Raw genomic sequence first — 10,728 nt, forward strand, 5'->3', positions numbered from 1 at the left:
GACAGAAAGAGAGAGAGGGAGAGCACAGAGGGAGAGAGAGGAGAAGACTCCCCGCTGAGCGGGGAGCCCAACACGGAACTCGATCCCAGGACCCCGAGATCATGACCTGAGCCAAAGGCAGACGCTTAACTGACTGAGCCACCCAGGTGCCCTTCTTACACCTTTTTCTTTTCTTCTTTTCCTCCTTCCCTCCCTTCCTACCTGGCTTCTTCCAAATGGAACCTCGGGTCTCTTACAGAACAAAAGCATACACCTTGAGAGAGGTAGAAAATCTGTAAGCCCCAAGGGTTTCTGCTTCAACCAACGTGAAGTGTTTTCTCATTCGCTACTTTCTCTGACGGAGGAGAGACGGAGGAAAAGACCACAGGAGGCTGCGCATTCTGATCCATGCATCCTTTATTCCATGACCGACCGCTGTGCATCCAAGCACAGCACACAAACTGGAATCAACCGCAATCCCGCTGTACAACAATCTGAGGCTTACAGTACATTTAAGGCTTTTAAATTTGAAAAGAAAAATTAAAATAAAACCAAAGAAACCCCCGACCCCAGACCCCCGCCCAAGATGAGTCGTGTAGCAATGGTGAAGCATCGGACATACCTGATGCTTACTTGGTGCAACTCCAGTGTCAAAACCCAAAGAACTCTTAAACTAAAAAGATTAGTTTAGTGAAATTTTCATTACATAAATTCTTCAAAGCATAAACTTGTAATTTTTTTTTTGTCTTGGAAATGTTATAAAATTTTTTTCGATAGCAAAACATAGGAATAAAAACATATTAACAAAATGTATTCAATCATTTACATTACAAACAAGGGATCTGCAGTTCATCGTGGTAGCCTGACAAAAGAAAAGTACCCATTAAGAATCTATGCACAATGTGATTGCAAATATGTACAGTACTTTAAAAAAGCCTACAAGGAGGGCTTCACAGAAGGAAAGTTGGCTAGGCTCTTTGTTAGACCAACCAGACAATCAAAATATTAAAACTCTGTTGACTAGTAATAAATTTACACTTAAAAAAACCCCAGTTTCCTTTTAAGAATATTCCAGTTATATTTATATGGTTCCAGTTGATGAAGCTGTTCATGATAGTTCCAGTAAATGACCCTTCCGTTGATTTGTTTGTTGGGGTGGGGGGCAGAGATCGGCATGGTCACGAAACTTAACAAAGGAATTTTCATCACCCTAGTGTCCCAGTTACACGATCACGGCTTCACAAATGGATCGAACCCATGAATCCAGAGGCTGAAAAAGAGCTGCATATCAAGTACTGAGAACATTGGTGGAGACAGGGCTGAGTCCTGCGGGAATGAGTCGTCAGCCGTGGGTACGGCCGAGCAACTGATGTGAGCATCGTCTACACAGCATGGGGCAAACCGACCGTGCCCGTGCCCAGCTCTCATCCCCACTCCCGCCAGGCAATGACGCTGGGTGTCACCACCATTCGGTGCCACGTGCTGTGAGGAGTAGAACGACCTCGAGGGACAGAAGACGGGGACTTGCTCAGGTCTCTGATCAGAACACCGAGAGGCGGGTACCTCCTCCGGGTGATCCTGCCATGACCGCTTTCCAGTTCGAGCATGTGCAAAACAGAGGACTCGTGTGTTCACAGTTAAGTGAGGTAAAATCACGGTGTCTCCTTCAGGAATTTGGCAGTTCGTGGGATATGAACTGTTTTAGTCTTTCTAGGTATTGTGCGTAAAGCTCTATGTCGTTGTGCCCAGCCCCTTCAACCCACAGGGGCTCCACGGCTCGGGGACAGCGCTCGTACATGGCCAGGCCGTGGGAGAAATCGATGACCTCGTCCTCTGTACCGTGAATAACCAGCACAGGCGAGGTGACTTTAGAGATCTTGTCGATGCTGCAGAACAGAACAGGGGCGGGGAGAGAGAGGGCTCCGTTAGTGACGACCACGGACTGCACACATCGCACCTGATGTCCCTGGCGGTAACACTGGGGGGGGGGGGGGCTCCCTCATTTTTCTAGTGATTCTTTTTATTTTCCTAAATAAACTTTTCAATTGGGGGGTATAACTTTGGCTTTACAAGAAAGGTGCAAAGATAACAGAGATCCCGTTGGCCCCCGGCCCGTCTCCCGTAAGGCTAACACCCCACATTGCTAGGACATGTCTGTCAAAACCAAGAAACCAGTGTCAAGGCGCCACCATGAACAAAACCCCACACTTTGCCTGGATTTTGTTAGTTTTCCCACAGATGCCTTTTTTCTGTTCCAGGATCCAGTCAAGAACACCATGCTGCATCTGGCCATTGCGTGCTCGTTAAAGTATGTTATTAAAAACAGAACTCCTAAAAGCCACCAGACTAACAATCCAGTAGCTAATATTTCTGATATATTCATATTTTTGAGAAAGGATTCTTAAAAAATAAATAAATAAACAGGCCAGAACTTGACATGTCCGACAGAGCGTCTCTTCTGAAAGCTTGAACACCTAATCCTCGGCTGCCCGTGTTTGCAGTCTTCTTGGCAAGATGACTTCAGAATCGACTCAAAAGATCCTCAAAACCCCATCTCATAAATGCTTATGCCTCATTTTTTTTTGGTAAAAACTGTACTACTTCGCTTGAAAACATAATGCAATGCCTAGCTTGGAGTCTGAGTGATCTCGGATTGTTTATGAGAACGGAATCTACCCTCAAAGGATGAGTATTTGAGGATCTTCAAAAGAATGTGCTGCAGGCTCTGAAAACATTTCCCAAAGAGGAATTCCAGACATAAGCCTTGTTGGCAGGGCGTGCAGGCAATTTCGCCCCCAGAGGGGACCGCTGTTTAACCTACGGACGCAGCAAGACGGGCGGATCCGGCCACCTGTCCTGGCACCAAAGCCCCGCCACCGGTGACTGCTCTTTCTGTGTCTGATGCCAGCCAAAGCTACAAAAGGATACCAACGGCAACTATCTGCAGGGACCCCGCTGCTCACAGGAACGACTAACACTGATGAAACAATTTCGACAGCCAGGTGCTCTGTGCTTTCCATACAAAAAAACCTGAGTCTCCAGTGGGACACAGGAGACAGGACAGCCCAGCTCCGGGCAAGCGAGGAGGGCACCAAAGCCAGCGGGGATGAGTACCGCCGGCCTGAGCTTGGGCAGGGGACAACGCCCTCGCATCAAGGGCACCGCCCAGAGACCTACAGACAACTGTCACAGAACCTTGATCAGCAGCTCGCGACAGCACCCACCACTTGAGGACACCCCAGGGAGATGGCAGAACCCCACCGGCCGTGGGATTTGCCAAGATCAGAGCCTCGGGTGGCGGCATATGCAATGCCCCAGATTAGCAGTCGTGTTTAGAAACCCGTTTTTCTCCAGTTTCATGTTAACAAGACTTCTTCTGAGAATGTGGGAGTCCAATTATATTCAATTAAAAAGATACGTACTGGCAGAACGGGCCTGGGGCTGTGCTCCATGCTGCACAATTTAGTAGGAGAATCTCTACAGCCTGAGGGTGCATCTCAAGCTAAATGTGAGCGTCTAAGTGGAAAGCAGGTAAAGGAAAAGAAGCTACAAACCAAACAGTGATCAGGGCTCCTCTCACATTGTTGGTAATATTGAAAGGAAGCGGGAAATACCTTCCTTCAAAGAGAGGAACACAAACGGAGACAATTCTGACACTCGGTAGCAGCGGGCCCCGTAACAGAACGTCTATCGAGTTCAATTAACGATGAGGGTCCGCGTGACTGTTCGTGGTTCGAAAGCTACCGTGTTAACGCTCCAGGGGGGAGCTGTTCAGCGCTACGCCTGGTGGATCAGACAGACCCAGGGAAGACCGGTTGCTGGTTGACAGTTAATTAGTAAGCTGCGGTTAGTTGCCATGGCTATATTTTAAGGTGTATGCTAATTTAAGAGTCAGGAAACAACCTAGGTGTTTTGTTGCCACGGTAACGCCTAGCATCCCTCCCACAAACACGCTAAACATCTCCCTTTCCACAAACTGGCCTCTCATTACCCATTCAGTACAAACACAGCCACATCCGAGCTGCACATTCGCCCTACTTAGCATGCCCGGCCACACCAGCAGGAATTCGCCGCTAGGTCAACTTTCTTAGGAAGCTGGAGTCTGCCCTGAGTGCTGGGACCAACTGCACGGAACTGAAGGTCACCCGACGTGTTAACAGAAGGCTTCTTTTTGTTGCAGGAGGACAGGCTGTGCGACAGACGTTGACGTTACCAAGCGATGCTCGCTCCCCGCGGCGAGAGCAGAATGACAGCCAGGAGTGGGTCGATCAAAATCCTGAGACGGGGCTTTATTCCTGCAGGGGGCGTTTCCTACAAAATGGCAACACGAGCCGGCCAGTCCTGCCCTAACGGCCTCAGACTTGCTTTAGCAATGCACAATGGGAAAAGTTTAGGGGGCAAATCGTTTTTGTGGAAAACACTGTCCTCGACTTGGATTTTAAGAAAAAAAAAAAAAAACCCAAGTAAAATTTTCAAACGGAGGTATTCAAGAAACCACTAGCTCGCTGCTCTGGCATTTAGAGCACGGTGATGACCCACTTCCCTTCCTTCCGTCAGTGGGATGAGCAAACAGCAGGCCTGGGCCGGGAGGATCCAGCCGTGGGCTCCCGTCCACGTGCTCCCACAGGCAAGGAGGCCTGTGGGAGTTGCTGGGGAGCAGGCTGGAACGAAGGGCTCCCAGGGCTGTGTTCCCTGCTACTAGGACGGTGGCCTGTCACCAAAGCACAGAAGTTCTGGCCTGCAGCTCACCTCCCCTTTCCCCTCACCTGCACGGTCTCACCGAAGGAGGAAGAGGTTCTAAAACTGAGCACGTCTGCAGCTTTGTGTGCGTGTGCAGACCGCTAAGTGCCTCATCATGCATTTTGCATGCAGCTCTCTGCAACTCCACCATCCACGCCCATCTGCGTGAACGAGCGAATCTGGAACGGTACTTTTTTTCAGGATACGTGTGGGCACTTGTGTTTTCATCTTGCACGTGCAGCCGAGTCCATTAACCCTGGATGTCAGTATGAGCAAGGTCCCTACACGTCATCCGGGAGACTCTACAGATGAGTCAGGCCCGGAGGACCAAGTCTCTGGCTGGTGTGACCGTCACCTCCCCGAGGTGCCCAGCACAGGGTCTGACGCGTGGCTGCATTCAGGAAAGACTGGTCAGTGGTCCGCCATTCACGGTGGCATCTGAGCCCGGGTCACCGGGCGCCCCAGCGCCGGCTGACACGTGTGAGCTTACCTGGGGAAAGCGTCAAAGCAGTACGTTTTCCTGGTGTCTGGGAAAGCCACGCGCAGCCCCGACATCAGAGGCGAGTGGAGAATGACGGCGGCACACTCGTACCTCGAGGCCAGGTCTACCGTGGGGACGGTCCCGATGCTCTGGCCATACAGGATGATGTTCTCAGGACTCACGCCATACCTGGAGAGAAATCAGGGGGTGCTCGCCGTTAGCTAACGGACGGAAGACAGAAGAGACACAAAACCGTGATAGCTTAAACTCACAAAACCCCCACGGCTCCTGGTTTAAAAAGACATCATCTAACTTGCACACGTGAGCTTAGAAGAAACGTGAACTTCACACAAACACATGTCAGGGGCCCGTCTCAGGAGGAAGGGACTGGGATTCTGTCTTCCACGACATTTTGTAAAGATAATGAACGCAACACGTTTAGGGGTGGGAGTTAAGAAACAGATGCATCGTAAACAAACTGAGGGTTCTAGAGGGGAGGGGGGTGGGAGGATGGGTTAGCCTGGTGGTGGGTATTGAGGAGGGCACATTCTGCATGGAGCACTGGGTGTTATGCACAAACAATGAATCATGGAACACTTCATCTAAAATTAATGATGTAATGTATGGGGATTAACATAACAATAAAAAAAAAGAAACAGATGCATCGTAAGTCCCATTTCGTAGTTCCAGAGTCCTCTCGTTTCCTATCCTCCCCTCTTCAGAGTTTCTCTGATAATCACCAATTTCAATATTTCTGAAGTAAAAGGAAAAGCACGTCTGGCCAATTGTACTAGTTTTATGAAGAGCCCTTCAAGTGAGGTTTTAATAAAACATGAAAGGTACGAACATTTATCAGACAAAGGTACTGAGAGACGATTAATTTGGAGACAAATCTAGTGTCTTCAGCCTCTCCCTGGGGCTAAACCCTTCAGAGCCTTCCTGAGTGGTCTCCCGAGCCACTGCCTCTGGGCGTTTAGTTGGTGCCGGCCACACTCCCGGTCCCCGCGCCTGCCGTGTGCACAGGCCGAGCTCTGGCCGGAAGAATGCGAGCAGAAGGACGCGTGTGCAGCTTTCGAGAGAAGGGTGTGCTCTCCCCCTCCTCTCGGCAGGAAGCCGACGGACGTCACGGGGTGGGGGGTTCCTGGCCCACGCGGAAGAATGCAGCGAAGGTGAGGACGTCAGACAAGGTCAAGGGAGAGCAAGGACGTGGGAGGGGAGCTCCGTCACGCCGCTGTGGGCGTACAAACCAGCACGAGCGCCTGGGAAAATCATCCCTCATCATCTGGTCGAGTTGAAGCCCGTGATCAACAATTTCGCTCTTCGGCTTAAACACCTACCGTCGCTCCCAGGGCCACATGAAGTTCGCTCTGATAACAGCCTTCAGTGACAGGAACCGGCAGCCAAGAACGGAGGGGACGGCAGGATTTCAGCCCGGCTTTCTCCCCCCCACCCAGCTCCCCGAAACGCCACAGGAAAACGGGGGTTCTTAAGAAGGAATTCAGGGAGGGAATGGCTATTTCTGGAGGGGACACACTGTGTTCATGGAGAGCCAGCATCGGAGCTGTGCCCTGGGGGGGCAGACAGGACCTGAGCACACGGGGGATAAGGAGGACTTTCTCCCCGAGCAGGGTCAGGTGCACACGGCACAGCTCGGGAAGGTGCGGGAAAGCAAGGAGCAGGTGCAGAATCCAGTGCGTGGCTCAGGGGGGCGCATCTGGGAGCAGCGTGAATGTGCTAAGGGTCAGAGCTTGTCCTGGAGACGAGGAGGGACACGGGAGGCAAGGGCAGGTGACGGGAACAAAGTTAATGCTGTCTTTACTAGACTATGTGACAACAAATGAGGAGCTGGGGAAGGGGCCGGGTGAGGAGGCAAGTACTTCTTTGAAGGTATCAAAGATTTTCGGTGGCACATGTGAGGGGTCCCTGTTCCCCTTTGAGGAGGAGGACACTAAAGTGTGTCCTCTTCACTGTACCACCATGGGTTTTCTTTTTGGTAGACTAAAGGTACAAGATTGGTAACTTCTATACCAATGGTTCCAAACTGAGAAGTATCTGAATTTCTTGGGAATTAAAAAAAAAATGTAAATTCCCTGACTGAAAAATTTTCCATACGTAAAAATTCCAGTGGGTTTGTGGATTCCTAGACTACACATTGATGGATACGGAGTAAAAAGTGTAGGATCAGACCCTAAAGCCCCTTTAGGTCCCAAGTTAAATAAAAAGACAGAGGGAACACAGAGCCAGTAAATGGAATCTACTTATGGAGCCCGCGTGAAACACAGGGCATTCTAAGATCGTAGCTTTAAAAACAAACAGCAGGATCAAGTGAAAAGCATTCGTTCAAAAACATCACCGATCCCCAAGTCCTACACCTCCATTCTAAAATGAAGCATTCGTGAAGCCCTCCCACCCGGAGCCGACGGTTTTGCGGCGGGCAGAAGCAACAGAGGCTCAGAACCGGGCAAGCTGCGGGTCCGCGCAGGTGGGGAGGCGAGGGCGGACCCGGTCCCGGGGGCCGGCGGGCGGCGGCCTCAGCAAGGCTGCGGGTAGGACAGGGAAGCCAAATACACACAAGCGAGCCCGGGCACAGACGGGCGGCAGGGCCTCCGCCACCAGGGCCGGAGGGAGCGCGCGCAGAGGTCCGGACTCACGGGGTGGGGGTGGGGGGGGTCTGCGGAGCAGGTGCAGAGAGGACAGGAAATCGCCCGCACAGGGCCAGATGCGAGTCTGAGTCGGGGAGAACTGGGGTGCCAGCTCACAGGACACCTGATGGCACCGAGCCACGGGGGCAAAGGCTGGGTGGGCTCTGATAAAACCCCAAGGGAAACTCGGCCCTCGCGCCTGTGACAGAGGCCGCTGGGGGTCGGGATGGGTGGCGGGGTGCTGGTCGGGAAGGCGTCACTACCTCCCACGGTGTGAGACCGAAGCGAGCGGGCGTCGGGGAAAGGTGCGGGGTGGCCCTTCAGGCCCATCCTAGCGCGCCGGCGACTTACTCTCCCCTCCTTCCTTCTGCGCCTCCCGGCCCACCTCGCGGGGCCCCACCCTGCCCTGCAGGCCCCTCTCCTCCCGTGCGCTCCCCTGGGGGCCTCGCCCAGCGCCCACCTGCCGCACAGGAAGGGCGCCATGACCCTCCGCGCGCCGAGGACGCGGCCGGCGGGGGCTTCTAACCCGAGTTCTTGCACTGACCCTCAGCTCAGCCCGGCCCTTTCTACCGGCATTTCTCCCCGACGGCCTCCATCGCTTCACACTCACCGCCGCCCACACCGACGCGTGGTCCTCCCTCCCCAACGCCTTCCCTCTCCCCCCATCGCCACAGCCTTCAGTGCTCAAGCTTCGGGATGAGGGCGGATTTCTCAGGCCTCTCTCTCCCCTGCTCCTCACAAACTCTGGGTCACTAAGTCCTGCCCTTTCTGCCTCTGAGATGTCTGCCGGACGATGGCGTTCCCGACACCACGTCTCTGTGGTGCCTTCCTGTGCTGGATCCAACGGATCTGTCGGTCCGGCACATGAACGAGCACGAACACCAGCTCAGGCACCCACGGTCTGTGGCTCACAGGTCTTTCTGGAAGGCTCGCCATCACGGCCTCTCCCTACCCCCGTGAGGCTCACAGGGCCCAGAGGGCCCCTGACTGCTCAAACCACCCACTGTCCCACCCCATCCTCGGGGTTTGTGCATCTCGTGCTACGGCTGGTGAGGAGGCAGGTGTCCTAGTTCCCGACGGCTGACCTGGTTTCCATCCTGCACGCACTTGCTCCTCGCTGAGCCTGGGAACCCCCAGGCCTGGCCACCCCCACTGCTGACCCCTCCTCTTCTCTCTCGGACTGTCTGAGCTGCCACACGACGACATTCCATCCCTATGGGAGGCATCTCCCTCCTCACTTAAAAAGAGAGACAGATGGGGCGCCCGGCTGGCTCAGTCCGTGGAGCAGGCGACTCTTAATCTCAGGGTTGTGAGTCTGAGCCCCACACTGGGCGTAGACGTGACTTAAAGATAAAATCTTAAAAAACCAAAATAAAAGAGAGAGAAAAGAAGAAACCCATGTCATGTTGTTACTTTGCTAATCACACCCCTTCGGCAAACCACCATCCTCGGGGTAAACGTCCACATACATTTACCTCCACAACCTGGCCCCACCTCACTATTATAACCTTTTATTTTCTCTCCAAATGAACCTTCTCCTGCAGTTAGACTCCTCGCTGCATCATAAACAGCCCCTACTTGGAAGACTCCGGGGTCCCACCTGCCTTACACATGCCTCCTGAACACCGGTCTGCCGGGGTCCTTTCCCTCCTGACCACTCACCTGACGACAAAGTGGTATGACGGTGTGTGCGATCGACCATGATGAGATTGTAAGCCCCACACGGGGGGAGGCAAACAGTACCCACACTCGGGCGGCCCCCGGGGACCTCAGAGGTATTTCTTCCTTTGAATGGAACGTGGCTCCAGCCAAAGGTTGTTTTCCGACCAATCACAACTGAATGCCATATATAGTTATCATTCCAACGGCTAGATAATGCCCTCGAAGCTCAGCATCTTCTTGAGGATCTGGGTAGGAGCTTCTGGAATCTCCTGTCTGCAAACTAGCAGAGGAGTCGGTCCATCAAGGATCACAACAGTTAGTGAGCGCCGTTTCTTAGGCGTGAGGTTAGATTTACTCAAGACACAATGCAGGAAACCCAAGCCTCCCAAATTTTGCCAGGGGAGACCCACGACCCCGAATAACCACACCCTGGAAACCTACATCCACCCCCCCCCCCCCGCCAACCTCTCCAAGTGTCTACCACCTTGCTGCGTCACAAGTGACGTTGGGTTTGGGCTGGCCACCCCCAGCGTAGGTCTCTGCTCCCGTCGGCACCCAGGACGTGCCCCAGGAGCCCCCGCAGCCCAGGGCGAGCCAGTAGCATGGGAGGCAAGAGCCCGAGCTGGGAGGGCGTGTCCTGTGGGAACCAGCCCTTCACTGATAACGTGAAACCGGTTGTTTTCCCTTTAACATAAGGCTTTCTCTTCTGTCTACAAACGCGAAGAAGCAGAGCCTCCCCGAGACACTGCATCCTGTTTAAGTTAATGGACCCTGACTTTGCCCTGTGTCGAGAGCATTTCCATTTATCTTCACAAGAAGCGTGCTTGGCACAGTTCCACGGACTTTGAAGTCGATATTTTAAATATTTCAGAGTTAGAATTCCTGGTGGAAATGTCTTGAGACATAGGATAAAGATAAATACACAAGGTAACGTGAATGTTAATTGAAGGATGAGGTCGGGATGCTGAGAAACCCCAATAAACTTTAGGGCAAAGCCTCAGAGTGAAAGCCTCGCCCATGTAGGGGAAGCAGTGCGTAAGCAGGACCCGCCAAAAACCACGGGCACAGAAAATGGTAAACCAATCTTACTTTCTGTAGCCAAAGCTTAACAAATGTGCGCCTTATATTTAATTATGAGGAAGGTGAATAAAGCATCAATCACCCAAAACATGCTTATTTTCCCTTTCTAAAAATACACCTGTGTAGGTCTAGACTTTTTTTTTT

General features: G+C 52.5%; 1 protein-coding gene across 1 annotated transcript in view; it reads right to left on the minus strand.

Moving 5' to 3' along the window:
- Positions 1 to 378: 378 nt before the first annotated feature.
- The window catches only part of ABHD17C (abhydrolase domain containing 17C, depalmitoylase), a 40,779-nt gene continuing 30,429 nt past the window's right edge, over positions 379 to 10,728 (minus strand). The window contains exons 2-3 of the mRNA XM_006746850.3: positions 5,210 to 5,389; positions 379 to 1,865 (exon numbers count right to left, since the gene is read on the minus strand). Of these exons, the coding sequence (XP_006746913.2) occupies positions 1,646 to 1,865; positions 5,210 to 5,389 (400 nt within the window). The 3' untranslated portion in view covers positions 379 to 1,645. The remainder of the gene's footprint in view (positions 1,866 to 5,209; positions 5,390 to 10,728) is intronic.

Source organism: Leptonychotes weddellii, chromosome 9, assembly GCF_054177405.1.
Source record: "Leptonychotes weddellii isolate Sample4059 chromosome 9, ASM5417740v2, whole genome shotgun sequence".
Lineage (NCBI taxonomy): Eukaryota > Metazoa > Chordata > Mammalia > Carnivora > Phocidae > Leptonychotes > Leptonychotes weddellii.